At 56.9% G+C, this 16,331-nt stretch overlaps 1 protein-coding gene across 1 annotated transcript in view; it reads right to left on the reverse strand.

Moving 5' to 3' along the window:
• Window positions 1-5,469: 5,469 nt before the first annotated feature.
• The window catches only part of SEC14L1 (SEC14 like lipid binding 1), a 56,204-nt gene continuing 45,342 nt past the window's right edge, over window positions 5,470-16,331 (reverse strand). The window contains exons 11-17 of the mRNA XM_058705096.1: window positions 16,019-16,089; window positions 14,936-15,107; window positions 14,464-14,598; window positions 12,015-12,149; window positions 9,634-9,885; window positions 8,191-8,369; window positions 5,470-7,999 (exon numbers count right to left, since the gene is read on the reverse strand). Of these exons, the coding sequence (XP_058561079.1) occupies window positions 7,894-7,999; window positions 8,191-8,369; window positions 9,634-9,885; window positions 12,015-12,149; window positions 14,464-14,598; window positions 14,936-15,107; window positions 16,019-16,089 (1,050 nt within the window). The 3' untranslated portion in view covers window positions 5,470-7,893. The remainder of the gene's footprint in view (window positions 8,000-8,190; window positions 8,370-9,633; window positions 9,886-12,014; window positions 12,150-14,463; window positions 14,599-14,935; window positions 15,108-16,018; window positions 16,090-16,331) is intronic.

Here is a 16,331-nt window from a genome sequence, read left to right on the forward strand (position 1 = left end):
CACCTGCAGACTGGGTTCAACTCCACAGGGATCCAGACCGCTCTGCAGATGGGGAGCTGGGAGCATCCTTTCCGCAGCCGGGCCTTCGCCCCTCGCCGGTCCCCAGAAATAGCCCAGGGACAGCAGGCGGCGGATTGGTCTCTCTCCTTCATGACCTCACGACAGAGAGGTCGGGCTGGTGCATGAAGCTCAGTGATTCGAAGGTCCAAGGGCTCAGGAGTTGCTCCGTGGGTGCCAACACCGGTCCTGGTGGCCCAGTTCTTTGTTAAACCCAAAGGCGAGGTCAGAGCGGGACACTGCCCAGTTGCTTCTATCCGAAGAAGGGATGGGTTGTGGGCAACACCTGCAACCGCAGGGCTCTTGTGGGGCCGGCCTCGGACCGTGTCCGGGAAAACAGCAGGGCGCTTCACGGTCACTGACCGCCAGCTGGTCTGCTCAGCTCTGCCGTCCTGTGCGCGTGCGTGGCCACCCACACAGGCTTGACCACGAGCCACGGGTCACAGCAGTGATTCGGGCAAAAGAAAGGAAGCCTGAGTCCCAGTGAAAGAGCCAGCGTTACCTTCCTTCAAGGCAAACCACCTGTCTAAAGCCCTAACTGAATGGGGCGCCTGGGGGGCTCAGTCGGTTAAGTGTCCGACTTCGGCTCAGGTCACGATCTCAAGGTCCGTGAGTTCGAGCCCCGCGCTGGGCTCTATGCTGACAGCTCAGAGCCTGGAGCTGCTTCAGATCCTGTGTCTCCTCTCTTTGCCCCTCTTCGATTTGCCCATGTGCTTTCTCCCTCTCTCAAAAATAAACACTTGGGGCGCCTGGGTGGCTCAGTCGGTTAAGCGTCCGGACTTCAGCTCGGGTCGTGATCTCACAGTCCGTGAGTTTGAGCCCTGTGTCAGGCTCTGTGCTGACAGCTCAGAGCCTAGAGCCTGCCTGGGATTCTTTGTCTCCCTCTCTCTCTGCCCCTCCCCTGCTCGTGCTCTCTCTTTCCTTCAAAAATAAACAAATATTTTAAAAAATGTAAAGAAATTCAGTAACAGTAGGGCACCTGGGTGGCTCAGTCGGTTAAGTGACCTCAGCTCAGGTCAAGTCTTGATCTCAAGGTCCGTGAGTTCGAGCCCCAAGTCGGGCTCTGTGCTCACAGCTCAGAGCCTGGAATCTGCTTCAGATTCTGGGTCTCCCTCTCTCTCTGCCCCTCCCCTTCTTCCACTCTGTCTCTCTGAAAAACAAACCTTAAAAAAATCTTTTAGGGGCACCTGGGTGGCTCAGTCGGTTAAGCACCAGACTTTGGCTCAGGTCATGATCTCACAGTTCATGGGTTTGAGCCCTGCGTCGGGCCCTGTGTGGACAGCTCAGAGCCTGAAGCCCGCTTCGGATCCTGTGTCTCCCTCTCTCTCTGCCCCTCCCCCACTCGCACTCTGTCTCAAAAATGAACATTAAAAAAAACCTTTTTAAAGCCCTAACTGAAAACACCACCGCCCACAAACCTTTGTATCATACAAGAAAACACAGGTACAGAAAAGCACACCAGTCGAAGCGATGACTCCATGAACTAGAACAGCCAGGCACCCCCTGCACCCATCTCACGGGGCTTCCACTGAGGATCGGTGGTTCAAGGCCACGGCCTGGGGGCTGGGGGTTCCCAGGGCTGTTGGTCACTGTTTCCAGGCAGACAGAGAGACGCATGCATCCTACAGACCACGACTCTCAGAGTATCCACGCCAATGCTGCCACTGATGGGACTTCTAGAAGCAGAGTGTTTTGCGTAGGGGGTGCCTGTTTGCTCCATTTTTTTTTTTTAATTTTTTTTTTTAACGTTTATTTATTTTTGAGACAGAGAGAGACAGAGCATGAACGGGGGAGGGTCAGAGAGAGAGGGAGACACGGAATCCGAAACAGGCTCCAGGCTCTGAGCCGTCAGCACAGAGCCCGACGCGGGGCTCGAACTCACGAACCGCGAGATCGTGACCTGAGCCGAAGTCGGACGCTTAACCGACTGAGCCACCCAGGTGCCCCTCCATTTTTTTTTTTTAAGTAGGCTCCACGCTTGCCTCAGATCATGACCTGAGCTGAGATCATGAGCCGGACGCTCAACTGACTGAGCCACCAGGGCGTCACTCTTGCCCCATTTTTAAAAAGTTCTCCAAGGGGCACCTGGGTGGCTCGGTCAGTTGAGCAACCGACTTCGGCTCGGGTCATGATCTCCCGGTTCGTGAGTTCGAGCCCCGCGTCGGGCTCTGTGCTGACAGATCGGAGCCTGGAGCCTGCTTGAGATTCTGTGTCTCCCTCTCTCTCTGCCCCTCCCCTACTCATGCTCTGTCTCTATCTCAGAAATAAATAAACATTAAAAAAAAATTAAAAATAAAACAAAAATAAAACAAAAATAAAATAAAAAGTTCTCCAACACAGAGCTTGTAGCCGACAAGTACCACACTCTCCCCATCTGCGACCTCACTGGCCTTAGGCTGGCAGGTTAAGAGCCCTATAGCCCCCCATCCTCCGTCTCTCCCACCACTCCGGCGACCTGAGGCCCCATCAAGACTCCGCAGGAAGACTATGTGGCCACCTGAATCCGACTTGCTGCAGGGACACCTGTGTGCGGTTTTGCCGGATGTAAATTCCTCGGCTTCCTCTTTCTTTCCCGGAAAATCCTAACTATTCCATTTCTTCCCACCTAAAGCTCAGCCTTTGAAAAGCCTGACCTCCCCCCGCCTTTTTGTGTCACCCTTACACTGTGGCCGCTTCGTTCATCTTCAAGACGCGTCCCCTTCTGAATGTTTTCTCCTTGGGGCGCCTGGGTGGCTCACTTGGTTGAGCGTCCAACTCCGGCTCAGGTCATGATCTCGCAGTTCCTGGGTCTGAGCCCCGCGTCGGGCTCTGTGCTGCTTTGGAGCCTCCATCCCCATCCCTGCCCCTCCCCCAGCTTGTGCTCGCTCAATCAAAAATAAACATTTTAAAAGAAATAAATAAACGTCTTCACTTTCGTCCTTCCTTTCTGATTCGTACAATCTTCCTCTTCGGCTCTTTTCGCTTCTCTTAAAGCCTGACCTGTTGTATTTTTCGGTCTGTGTCCTTCCCAGCCAGTTTTCATTCCTGAAGCGATTTCATTCATCTCTGATGCTTGAAGCGTCGCTGCATTTCCAGACTTTTCTAACGCACGCTTTCCTTCCACGTCTGTTTTCTTAGTGACTTTTAGTTCAGGAAGAAACACAAAACACAAAAAACCCAGAAAACCCAGAAAACAGAAACCAGACTCGACACAGAGAACCAACCGGCGGTTGTCAGAGGGGCCGGGGGTGAGGAGGCACAGACCTCCAGTGACGCAGTCAGTCCTGGAGGCGAGCAGCATGGCACGGGGACTGCCGTAAGGACGCTGTGACGCTGTTGTACCCTGACGGGTGGCGAGCGCGCTCGCACAGAGCTTTGAGTCTGTATGTCGTACACACGAAACTATTAACACGTCGTGTATTGCCTTCCATCAGAAAGCCCAGTTCACGTCTGTCCATCGTGCAGGCACGTCCTTCTGGCAGGCGCTCCTCTCTGGAGCAGACTATTCTCATTCTCAGATTTGTATGGACTTGACTTTGATGCTTTCTTTTCTTTTCTTTTTTTTTTGAGAGGGCGCAAGTGAGCGAGGGCACAGAGGGAGAGAGAGAGAAGCAGGGCTCACCAGATGCGGGACTCGAACTCACGAACCATGAGATCGTGACCCGGGCCAAAGTCGGATGCGTGACCGACTGAGCCACCTGGGCGCCCTGATACTTTTCTGATACTTATTTTTATGTCAGATGATGTCATGAACTTCCAGAACAAAGCGGACTTTAAGAGAGCCCTTCTAATTCTACAGAGTCCCCACTTCTGCTGTTTTTGGGAAACTTAAAAAAAATGTCTATTTGCTTCCAGGGGTTTCCTGGCTCCTGCCCTGCGGCGGCCCAGCCCTTCTCTTTCCTTCCTGTCCCTCTCCTGATTACTTTTCATTCCGCTCCTGGCAGGCTTCCCTCAGTGTGGGGCCCTTCCTGGCAGGGAGCCCCGTCGGGTTGGCGCTGGGCTTGGCAAGGGCGTGGCTGCCCCACCCCGCGGACTCCTCACCAGCGGCCCAGGCACCCACCGTCGGAAGGGGCGCGGCCCGGGTCCAGCCCAGCGTCCCTCATGGGCACCTGTCGGGTGGCCTGGGCGCTGCTCCCGTGCATCAGACACTCCACCACTGAACACGGGGGCTCAGGGCTGTAGCTGGGTCGTGCAGATCCCCGACCCCCTAGTTTTGCTGTGAACCACGTCCACCGGGGCGTTTACCGTGGCAGAAGATAAACAACAGACTTTGCCACTTTAACCGTTTTTAAGCACACGACTCAGATGTCCTCGGGTTTGGGGCTTTGCAGTCTCGGTGCCGTTTTCGTACGGGGACGCCCCTACCCCCTTCCCAGAAGCCCTGCTTCCCAAAGCCCTGACTTGCAGATTCATCAGCTCGTTAGGACGTTTTACTGAGAACACCTCTGCCCTGCCCGGAGCGCCGAGGGGCGCCCCACGGCTGTGCTCGGCAATCGAGGGGAGCGACGTGCGTGAGGAGAAACACGTTATTGCGGGTTTGGTGGCCCCGACGTGACACAGTGACCGTTGTCCGGGACGTCCCGCTCCGTCGCCACGCTCTCTGCGACAGCCGAGGGATGGCAGCAGGGGACAGATGCTCGCTGGATTCTCACCTCCGCCGTCAGAGTCCGACGCTAAACCAAAGGCTTGGTAAAAGCAGGCCTGACCTGAAGACAGGGAGAGACCTCAGAGCACGAAATAACGGTGTAAACCCTGCGCTTCCTGCAGCCACAGGCTAAGGCGTCGAGGCCCTCGCGTTGCCAAGAGGGGGACGGAGACCGTCACCTGTCTCCTCTGCCGACAGACTCAGCACCCAGACTGAGCTCGCGACACGCAGACGCTCACACGCCTGCTGCCCACGCCACATCCCCGGCCGGTCCCCTCGGCCAGCTCCCACCCACCCTGACTAGAAAACCAAGTGACGGCTCCCGACCGAGGCAGCAGTCCGGCGCCCGCTCGGCCCTCCTGGGCCCTGCCACCCTGCACCAGCCGGCAACCAGCCGCGGGGGGGGAAAGGGGGCCCAGGTTTCTGAAGGTCCACACCCGCCCATCTTCTTCCTTCTGAAGCCTCGGGATTAAAGGATCCGTTTTATTACTGAAGAAAGGACACATCGGACACCCTGCCCCCGGGCCGGGTTTGCCTTCACGGAGTCCAAGAAACCTACAGCAGGTCCCCTGACAGGAGCGAGGCAGCCGCCAGCCCCGGGTCGCCTCTGTGCGCCAGCCGCTCACAGCCGCGATCCGGCTCCTGCACCAGCTGGGCACTGCTCGGGAACTTCTCGAATACCAGCACGCTGGCTCCAGCTCGGCCTTGGCCCCCTGAAGTCTCCTAAGAATGTCAGCCTCTTCAAGGGAGACGGCCGCTCTGCATTTCACAGTAAGAAAGAGACATCCTTTTCTTTAAACGGTTCACGTTTATTATCGAGAACAGTAAAAAAATCTTTTAAAGACTATCAGTATTGTATTACCAAGAGTGAGGTAATATGCTTACAAAACATTTACAGAATTTGATATGCAAATAAGGAACTTAGGAAGAAAAAGGAGTTAAGACATTAGTAATAGAAGGGAAACCGAAAGAACCCTTAGTGCGGGGGAGAAGTGCGGGGCACTGACAGTCGAGGCTCGGTCCAGACTCGTGTGCCCGCGGCCCCTCCCGGGAGATGCAGGTGCCGTGGCCGTGAGCCAGCCCTATAAACGTGCTCCGAACTCTCGGAGGCACTCAACTCCCTGGGGACAGGACAGGGACACTTCCGAGTCAACTTAAAAGGAACACATCTTCAGCCTGGGGGAGGGGGTGGCTGCAACTCAAAGAGTTCTACAAACATCCCTGGGCTGAGGTGGGCTGTGGAGGGAAGTGTTTTCCTGGCAGCTGGCAGCAAAATCGCCATCTGACAGAGAGAGAGAGAAAGAGAAGGAAGGGACCGCCTTCAGGTCCTTGAAATCAGGAAGGAGGAAGCGCTGATCGGAAGCAGCGCGGGTGTAAGCAACCCTCCTGTGCTTTCTGGAAACAAGGCTCTAGGTGCCAATGACGAGCGTATCTTCTCAGAGGAAGCCGGTGGCTGTGCCCCGGGGAGGCCGGCAGTCCCGGAGGGGCCCAGGGCTCAGCGTGCAGGCCACCCCGGAGCCGCACTGACCGGGCGTCCCTCCCGTCTCGGCGCTCGCAAGGGAGCACAGCGCCCTCCACACGCTCCTCCGCTGCGTGGCCACCCCACCTGGGCCCTCAGAGCAGGCCGCGAGCACCGCGGCCCGGGACGCACGTGCCCCTCACGCACACCCAGAGCGGCCGCGTGGGTTTTGGCACGGATCTTTAAAGACACAGCCTCTTCCGACACCACCCGAGACACGTCACGTCCTTATCACAAACGCGAACCCGATGCAACCTGCAGTCGGATCTGCGAATGACCCGCGTTTCCCGTAAAAAGCTGAAAAAACCACGGGCCACCACGAGATGGACCGTGCTCTGTCGCTGGGGTCAGAAAGAAAACGTAAAAGGCAAAGCAAGCCCACGTTCTGATTTGCTTCTAGAAGAATCCCTTGTAACTTGGACTTACTTTCTACTTGCCCGTTTCTCCCCAGCATCGCACTGCTGCCCCCCGCCCCCGCCCCCCTCCCCGCCCTGCTCAATGCCACCCACTCGTGCTCGGTCTCACACGCACGCGCCCCCCCCCCTCCCCCGCCGGCACTGACTCACAGACACCCCTGCACACGTTGACACGCGTCGACATGCACGTGCGCCCCACTGCTGCCACAGGCACCCCCACGGTCACACCCACTCGCACCACTGCCACCCCCCACCCACATGCCCGCACCCGCAAACACACCCCCAAAGTCCGCACTTTTCTTCTACAAAGCAGCGGGGCTCCCGCAGGCCGCGGGCTCTCCCGGAGCGGCCACACGGCGAGAACACGGTTGGCTGAAGTGGACACCGGACGATCTCAACGTGGCAAAAGCGACTGGGCCTTCAAAATACCCCTCCAGTGACGAGAAGGACCACAGGGGCCCCGATGCTATTAGGCTCTGAGGAGGCACCGGGATTAACGCTGGAGGGAGTTCTGAACCAGCGTCCATAGGGAGAGAGGACGACACGCCACGGGAAGAGGGCAAGAATCCCTTCCCTGCGGGTTCGCTTCCAGAAAAATCCTGCTCTGAAAGTATCAAAAAGGTGTGAAAAGGAGGCAAGAGGAAGTGTTTAATGACGGCGGTGGTTTCCGGGCGTCGCGGGGAGTCCCCGAGGGTCCCCTGCCCGCGGACGCACCTGCCCGCGGGAGCAGAGCTCGGCGCTCCCACCGGCCACCCCCAAGGCCTCCCAGGGTAGCAGGTCTGCCCCCGGGAACGAGGGTGGGGGGGGGAGGCGGCCACTCAACCTGCGGGCCGGGTGGGCTGTGCACGCGGGGTGGGGACCAGCTGGCAGCTTCCACTCCGTGTAGGGGGGTGGCTCGTCTCTGAAGGACGGTGTGGGGACCCACCCGCTAACGGACAGCGTGTGGAGGTTGTCGGAAACGTTTTTTGCATCAGCTTCGGAGACAAAGTCAATGTCTTAACTGTACACGAGCTACTTGCCTTTCGAGGGAGCCCTTGTGCTCTGGTTTGCTTTTGTGCCCACTGTGTACAAAATCTATGGCTATCGAGTTAGAGTTAAAACTACCTGCCGAGAGGGTCTGTCTGGGGCGGAGGACTACGTCTGCCGTCTGCAGAGCTATCCGCGGCCTACAAGGTGAGGAGTCGGCACAACGCGGCCACCGGCAGGGGGCGGAGCGCGGCGGGCCGTCCGAGGAGGCGCGCTGTCCCCTCCGCGCACCGGACACGGGCGTCGCGGCACTACCTGGAAACCATGGAGCCGCAGTGAGACTGGCTGGAGGACGTGGTGGCGGCGCTCAGCTGCGAGAACCCGCTGTGGCTGGACTCCAGGCTGGTCATGGAGCCCCTGCGAGCGGCACAGGGAGGGACGAGGCATCAGGACCCCGCGGCGGGCCGCCCCGCCCCCGCTCTCGGCCGCCCCGCCCCCACCGCCCCCGCACACGGAGGACGTCGCGCGCCGGCCGCCACGGACGGTCCCCGAGGCCACGGCCACCCGTACGCGAGACCCGGCGGCCCCGGTGGGAGGGGAGCCCGTACCGGAAGTCCTCGGACCCGATCACCTCGGTGTAGTACATCACTTTGCACTTGTGGGACGACACCTGCAGCGAGGCCAGCACGTCGTCCACCCGGGGCAGGTTGGTGGCGGCACACGCCGGCATGCTGTGGAACTTCCACTGCAGGATGTAGAAGCCCGGCCACCGCGTCACGTGCGAGCCCTGGAACAAGTCGGTCGGTGCCGGCTGAGAGCTCACTTCGGAGCCCCTCCCCCAAGCCCACCCCCCAGCAGACGCCACCCGGAGGCTGGCCCCGGTCATCGCGCTCCGCAGTGACCGCCGGCCATCTCGGTGGGTGGCCCGCCTGCCGGCCCCGCGGCGAGGGCCCCGCTGGGCGCCGAGGAGGACCTGTGGCCTCATGGGGAGGACGGCCGCAACAGGGGCAGGCGCCTGGGGGGCTGGGTGAGCTCAGGCCACCCTTCGCTCAGCCCTAAGGGGCTCAGAAAAGGTCATCTGACCTGGCGATGCTCTCCTGGACCTGCTCGCAATCATCTACCTAGAGCATTCTGGTTAAAAGGATGTCAACCTAGGGGCTCCTGGAGGGCTCAGTTAAGCGTCTGACTCAGCTCAGGTCATGATCTCACGGCTTGTGAGTTCGAGCCCCGCGTCGGGCTCTGTGCTGACTGCTTGGAGCCCGGAGCCCGCTTCCGATTCTGTGTCTCCCTCTCTCTCTGCCCCTCCCCCGCTCGTGCTCGGTCTTTCTCTCTCTCTCAAGAATAAATAAACACGAAGAAAAACCTTATAAACCATCTAAAGTAGGACTCAACGTCAACGTGGGAAAATGACCGGAGCCTCACCTTCAACTGTCCGTTACTTTTAAAACAGAGTAAAAGCCTCTCTTTTACTCTACTTCTCAGACCAAACACTGACAGGCTTATCCCTGAAAACTGTAAAGGCAGCAAAATTACACGTCTATTATGCAGGCTAGAAGCGCCCAAGGACCACTGTTCTTAGTACAAGCACTGAAAATAGCCGGCCACGACTTAACAAATGAACCGACAGAGCATTTTTAAACGAATTAGAATGCTCAGTAACGACTGCGGACAGCTCCCGAAGCACGTGCCTCTCTCCCCCTGCTGATTTAGGGCACTTTTCCTCTCGGCGGAAGCCTGCATCCAGCTGTACAAGTGCACAGAACGCCTCTCCCTTCCCTCCACGTCACTTTCATGAAAAGAACTTCTAAAAAAACCTCATGCACTTTAGATCCAAGTCATGGATTCAGTCCAGAACCGTCACTCAGGTCTGAGTTTTCTTCGGGGTCTCGCTTGGCTTCCTGAGAGTCGTCCTGACCGGAACGGAAGCTGGACACAGCTACGGGCTCGCCCGAGGACACACCGCGCCAGCCACGCGGGGCATCGGTGAAGCCCGAGCGCCCTCCTTTGCGAGACGAAATACGCAAGCTGCAGGGAATGCCGGACGGGCCTACCTGCACGCTCTCCCCTTCTTTGCAGATCAGAGGGGACTCGACCATGCTGTAGTCACGGCCCGGCTGCCAGACTCGGTCTATCAGCTGCACGTTGTTCCCTCCCGGGGAAGTGATGCTGTGCGCCCCCAGGGAGTCCTTTTTGGGAGGCTGGGGCGACCTCTTGGAGTGGTAGATGTTGAAGACGATGTCCCCTTTGCACACGTCAAAATCCCAAGTGATCACTGAAGAGGCATCCACAATCTGAATGAGGATCTGGAAGAAGAGGTTGCATGAGGCGACCAAGGGAAGCACGAGGCCGCCCCCCTCCGCCCCCGCCCTGTGCTGCCACTGCCACTGTGGTGGCTTCGTCTCCGGAGGGGCTTTCTGGCCCAGCGGTGTGTGGGGGGGTTGTGGGAGGAAGGGAGACGTGTCACGTCGGCCGTCTCTTCACCCACATCCGCCTTCCGGCCACCCAGCCTCCCGGCTCTCCCTTCTTTCGACCAATGGCCCCCGCTCCGGGTCAAGCTCTGTGCTCTTCCTTGGCTGCCCCCACGGCCCAAGACTTCCCACTGCACGAGCCTCCGCGCTCGAAACACCGGGCCCTGGCTGTCAAAATGCCTTAGCCACACAGAACAGAAGGAACTCAACACGGTACAGAAGCGGTTCCGCAGGTCGCTCTAGGCTGGCCAGCACAAGGAAGGTGCCGGAGAAGGCACCAGCGGAACAGAGGGCACGTGGAGGAACAGAAAAGGAAACGTTGCGGGCAAGCGGAGGGAACAGAGGCTCGCAAGGCACGGTGGCAGCCAGCGCAGTCGGGGGAGCAAAGAGCCACGTGGCACGGGGCAGGGGAGGCGCCCCGGGGACCGAGCGCCAACCTAAAACCCGAACTTCCTAACGGCGCGCCCGTATCAAGTTTCCCAGTAGGGGATGATCAAAGTTACATGGTTCAGAACATGACTACGGGAGGGACGTGAGAATTGAAGCCAGCTGTACGAGGCTCTGTGTTCGCTCGGAAACCTCAGCCGGGGCCGGGGCCCCCTCTTCCCGGGAAGAGCCTTCTGCTCGTCGTCGGGCAGACTCTTCCCTCCTCACCACAGAAATACCGCTCCGGAATCTCCCGGAAGAGCAGATTCCGGGAGCACCAGAGCCCTTTGTGGGAACCGCGGTTCCCTTCCTGCAGCGAGGCGGCTCCCCAGGGGCGCAGCTCTCCCGAGAGGCACCCCGTCTGCCCACGGGCCCCCTCCTTCCTGCGCTCATGAGGGGGACACTGAATTCAGCCTTCGTTTCAGGGGCGTCACCATCCTCGATTTGTGTTTTACTTCAGCCCCAAAGCACGTTCTGGTGCTGTGACATAGAAGACGTTCCCACTTCCACAGATACCCCGTGACTCTCAAAAAACGGTCATGCACCACCGAATTCTGTGCCACAGACAAGACGGGGTCACCGGAAAAACGAGAACTCTGCCTCCTTGAGCCTGGTCCCCGTGCAGGAGATCAATATAAATGATCCTGAAGGCAAAGCCCCGAGAATTCGAGATCTCCCTACAGAATCTAGGAATGAGGCACACCAAATGTGCCTCCGCTTGCGTGAGCACAGTGACGGTCCCTGCCCGCCCCGCAAGTGACAGGCCGGCCATTCCGGGACACACACCAGCAAGGACAGATGGTGGGTGGCGGTAAGGGGTCAGCTCCCGGCCACCGGCTGCGGCCTGAGCCCGCAGCCCCTCCTCGCTGACCCCTCGCTGGGAGCCCAGGGCCGCCGTCCTCGGCAACAACCCTCGAGGCGGAAAGCTGCCTGGAGCTCAGGAGGGGGGGCTCGGCTGGGAGCCCTCACAGCTCAGGCCGCCCCCACAATGTCACCAGAGGACACACGGCGTATACAAAACACAGGCGCACTCTTGCTTCCGCACCAGAGGGGACAGCAAGAAGGGAAGAGAAATGTGCTTTTCTCCTCACTCTGCTTGACTTACAAAAACGGGCAAATTCCTTAAAATCTAAACCACCAAGGCCCAGTCAGGAAAAAAGAGAAATGAAAGCGGCCCCATGTAATCGCTAAACTAACCAAACCGAGGAGTCAAACATCTTCCACAGGAAAGACTTTCCACGTGCCCCCCCTCTCATCCCTGCGCTAAGAGGTTATCCAGTAAAACAGAGGTCAGGAGGCCTGATCTCCTTCTGAGCACAGATGCCTTGAGAGATGCCTGCCCTTCAGTGTAGACATGTGCCTCAACTACACATTTAAAAAAACAAACAAGCAACAAAAATTGACAACAATCTAAAGACAACAACCAGAGAAAGCATCTGATTTTCCTGAACTAAATCCTATTCGGAAGGCCGCCTGAAGAATTTCTCCCTGGGGAGAAGGGGCCCCACCGCCCTGGGCCGTCACCGCGGAGGGCGCACCTCGTGCGGGGCTCCCTTGAAGACGCTGGCAGACTGGTAGATGGTCTCGGTGCACAGCTTGAGATCTTCGTTCTCCAGCTCCTCCGCGGTCCTGTACAGAGATTTGGGGACCAGTCCGCCCTCGGGCACTTCACACTGGAAACAGAAACGCGGCAATAAAAGTTGTGCCCGCACACGGGGACCCCCTGAACACCAAACACTCCGGCGAGGGCCACGTCCCAGCACGCTCGACTCCTCCGGGTCGCTCGGGAAACGGAAAACGCTGGCGAGGTCGAAAAACGTTCTGTACGACTTAGCAAAAGGATTTGTTTTTTTTTTTAATTTTTTTTTCAACGTTTTTCATTTATTTTTGGGACAGAGAGAGACAGAGCATGAACGGGGGAGGGGCAGAGAGAGAGGGAGACACAGAACCGGAAACAGGCTCCAGGCTCCGAGCCATCAGCCCAGAGCCCGACGCGGGGCTCGAACTCACGGACCGCGAGATCGTGACCTGGTTGAAGTCGGACGCTTAACCGACTGCGCCACCCAGGCGCCCCAGCAAAAGGATTTTTAAGAACCTCTTAAATACACGTGTCATACTTTAAATGAGAGCAAGTTGAAGCTGATATAGCACAGAATTCACACGAGTATTTACGAGGTACTGGACTCAAATTACGAAAGCTGGTTTATGTAAGAATCGCAAGCATTCACACGGCACCGTGAAGAGGAAACGTTTACGTTCAGAGAAGCTGGATTCTTGGGGTGCCTGGGTGGCGCAGTCGGTTAAGCGTCCGACTTCAGCCAGGTCACGATCTCGCGGTCTGTGAGTTCGAGCCCCGCGTCAGGCTCTGGGCCGATGGCTCGGAGCCTGGAGCCTGTTTCCGGTTCTGTGTCTCCCTCTCTCTCTGCCCCTCCCCCGTTCATGCTCTGTCTCTCTCTATCCCAAAAATAAATAAAAAACGTTGAAAAAAAAAAAATTAAAAAAAATAAAAAGCAACTATCTAAAAAAAAAAAAAAAAGAAAAGCTGGATTCTCGGCAACTACAGGCATTTCTTTACTACATGCAATTGCCGTCGATACATACGTAACCAGCGATGAGAGCTTTGTGTCTGACCCGGGTCAGAGGATCCGTCCACAATGCCAGACAAAAAAATAACAAAGGAGAGCTTCTTCTGAAGCCGCTGCAAACAGGCTAAGTTGAACTAGAATCTGTGTATTTCATAAACTTCCTAGTCGACCTTGACAGAGTGACCCAGCACTCAAGTTCACAGCATCTTAGCAGCTCTCGCACCATCGGCCCCGGGAGGCGAGGACACAGGGAACCCACACGATGGTGTCCGGCCGGCAGTGCGGCCAGCCTGGAGACCTATCCCAGCATGACGTCCTGTTAGGGGACATCGGAGCGCCGAGTGCAAGAAGCACAGTGTGCAGGGACACATGACAGCCGGGAGAGCCTCAGGCGCCGGAGCCTGGACGCGTGGACAGAAGAGGACTCTCAGCCCGGTAATCGCATCACGGTGGTCGGTGCCTGACAAACGTGGTCCGATCCGCCGTGAGCCAGGCCTCCCTCCAGCTCACAACAGAAGGACCGGCCGCTCGGGACCGTTCTCATGTAACGCGAACCGTCTGTAGGATGCTACATGCCTGACCTCCCGATTCAACGTCACGGCGCCTGGTGAGGAGGGCCCTGTAGTTCATTTGCCCCTCGCACCGCGACGCCGCCTGCAATTCCTGAGCGCAGGACCCACGACCTGAAAGCTGGATCCGAATGCTGTTCAACCTCCTCCACCCATCCCGAAAGATTCTCCCGAAAGCCCAGTTCGTTAGCTCATAAACACACACGTCAGATCCAGTGTGTACGTATCCGAAGCGGGTAACTTTATTTACCGGGAGGATGACAGAGGTCCTTCCTCTAACGAGAGCCTGACCCCCCTCTGGCTCCGGCTGTCACTTCGGGAAGCCACCTGCGCCTCCGCAGGTCTCTTTCACCCTTGTGTCATGCCCTGGGGCTGTAAGGTCCTCAAGGACCCCTCATCACAGTTCAGGGCACACAAGTGGAGGTGTCTGCCCGAGAAGCTAGCAACCCCCTTTGAAATGTTATCCTGATTTATGGTCGGGGGGAAATCTTGGGAGAATCATCTGGAGTTAAGTGTTTTTAAAAAACGCACAGCTTCCCCCCCGACAGGTAAAAGAAATCTGATCCACACGAAGCTGAGTGAATAAAGCAAGCCGTAATTATATTAGAGTCTAAAACAAATTCTCATTAGTATTTAACGACAAAGAAATGGGCATGTTATCGACCATCACTTACATGGTTCTATTTAGTTTAACTCTGGGTCAGAGAAATGTCAGCCAAAAGAAAGACAATACTCCCAACTAAAGGTTCTGAAAATCATCTGTACCAACCAACGCCCACCCTCCCTATCCCTGTAAGGCGGCCAAACATGTAACTACTTGCCTAAATACATACCATGCACTCCCCGCTCAGGAAATCTGGAATAATCTCTTTATCGATGTAATCCAGCAGGCCGCCAGGACCCTGGTAGTCATTTCCTGCGTAAATCAGGAATTTCCTTCTGGTGTTGTCATCGATGAATGGACTAACCTGTAGGTAACGAGAGAAGACCATGTGGTCATTTTTGCTTGGCCGTCCGATTTCCAAAGATTAAAATGACAACGAGACAGTATGAGTGGGGGGGGGGGGTGGGGGAGAGGGGGCCGGGGAAGGGAGTCTATACACGGAAAGTCTGTTCCGCGTGACAGAAGGACGCTCGGGAATTCTTTCTTCCCTTCACTGGTTTGAGAAACTGCGTATCTTTCCACGTTTATTTTGTTATTTCCTAGCCAGCTAAGGCTAAGGGTCAGGGACACACGCACGCGGATGCACGCACGTCCGCCTTCCAAGTGGCTCGTCGTTTGTGCAAAGCGGCGTCCAGACCTACCAGCGTCCAGAGGACGGGAAACACCCTGGGAGCGCGAAGAATGAGGAGGCGGCCGAGCGTCTCGGGGTAGTTGGCCTCGACCACCTCTATGATGCGCAGCAAGGCCTTGACGCCGGGTCTCCACAGGTGGCGCATGTTCAGACCCTCCAGGTCCACCAGGCAGGTCCACGAACTGTAAGGGCGTGCAGACGTGTGTCACTCGCCAGACGGCACACTCGCCAACCGCGTCCCAAGCGACTGCTACTGTTTTCTCGTTTCGATACTGGGCAACGGCCCTTTACACACATCAACACAAGTCCACCAGTCTCGAAAAACCAAAGTGTCGCGCACCGTGTTTCTATCTACTCGAGGCAAGCACGCGGGATCGGTGGGGTGGGACCAATCCCCGAGACGGCAGAGCATCAGCGGCTCATCGACCATCGCAACCTCACCCGGGCACGCACGTGACCCAGCACAACGAGGTGACGTGCCGTGCTTGACCCGCTGCGCGGCCTCTGCTGACCCAACGGGGCACGGGCCTGGCCTTCTAATGCGCGCTGTGGCGAACCACGATAAGCTCTTCTTCCGCAAGGATCTGGGTCCAGCGCGGCCTCAGGAGCCGAGACTACGGCAGGGAACGGAAAACCCTCGAAACTCCTTCCTGTCATGGCGGAACTTCCGTTCCAGTTAACCTGCCGTCCCCTTCTGGTGTGAGCCTCTGAACCGCTGCACATTCTCAGAATGGTTTACCAGAACTACAAGTATGGTTTAGAAATGCAGAATAAGTTTTTGCACCCCCGGGGGCTCCCCCCACAAGGACCATGCAGACTAACCAGACAGGCCGACCCACTCAGAGTGAGGTGACAGCAATGCCTCGGGGTTAAAAATGCCAAAACCCAGCACCTGTCCCTCCCAACTAACCGTATTACACGGTTATCCTTCTTCCGCCTTTGAGTACGCTGTAGAAAACAGGCTACTATTTAGATTGGGTTCTAAAACCCTAAAAGCGTGACAATCAAACCAGACTTGGGTCCTAAAAGTCAACTAGAAATATTTAACTCGTATTCTCAATAAGCTGGAAGGGAAAACAACATCAATGTCTACCTGATAGGTCGACCAAAGACTTTTGTATTTTCCTCACACCGTCTCAGCCCTTCTTCGTTTATGGAGAGAACCTAAGTGAAAAAGGGCCATAAAAAACCCACAATTAGTCTAAGCAACACCACCGTGTCAAGCTAGGAACCAAAGGGACAATAACAAAGCCCGTTTTAGGCAAGTAAGTCAACCGAAAGAGTCATCGGTTTAGATTTTACGACACGTTCATACACACACAACCTGTGGCTGACAAAGAATCTCTCTCTCTCTCCACAGGGGGTGAGCACTGTCCTCTGGGCAAAGGTGACAGCTACGTCCCGTG

This window comes from Neofelis nebulosa, chromosome 16 (genome assembly GCF_028018385.1).
Source record: "Neofelis nebulosa isolate mNeoNeb1 chromosome 16, mNeoNeb1.pri, whole genome shotgun sequence".
In the NCBI taxonomy this organism is placed as follows: domain Eukaryota; kingdom Metazoa; phylum Chordata; class Mammalia; order Carnivora; family Felidae; genus Neofelis; species Neofelis nebulosa.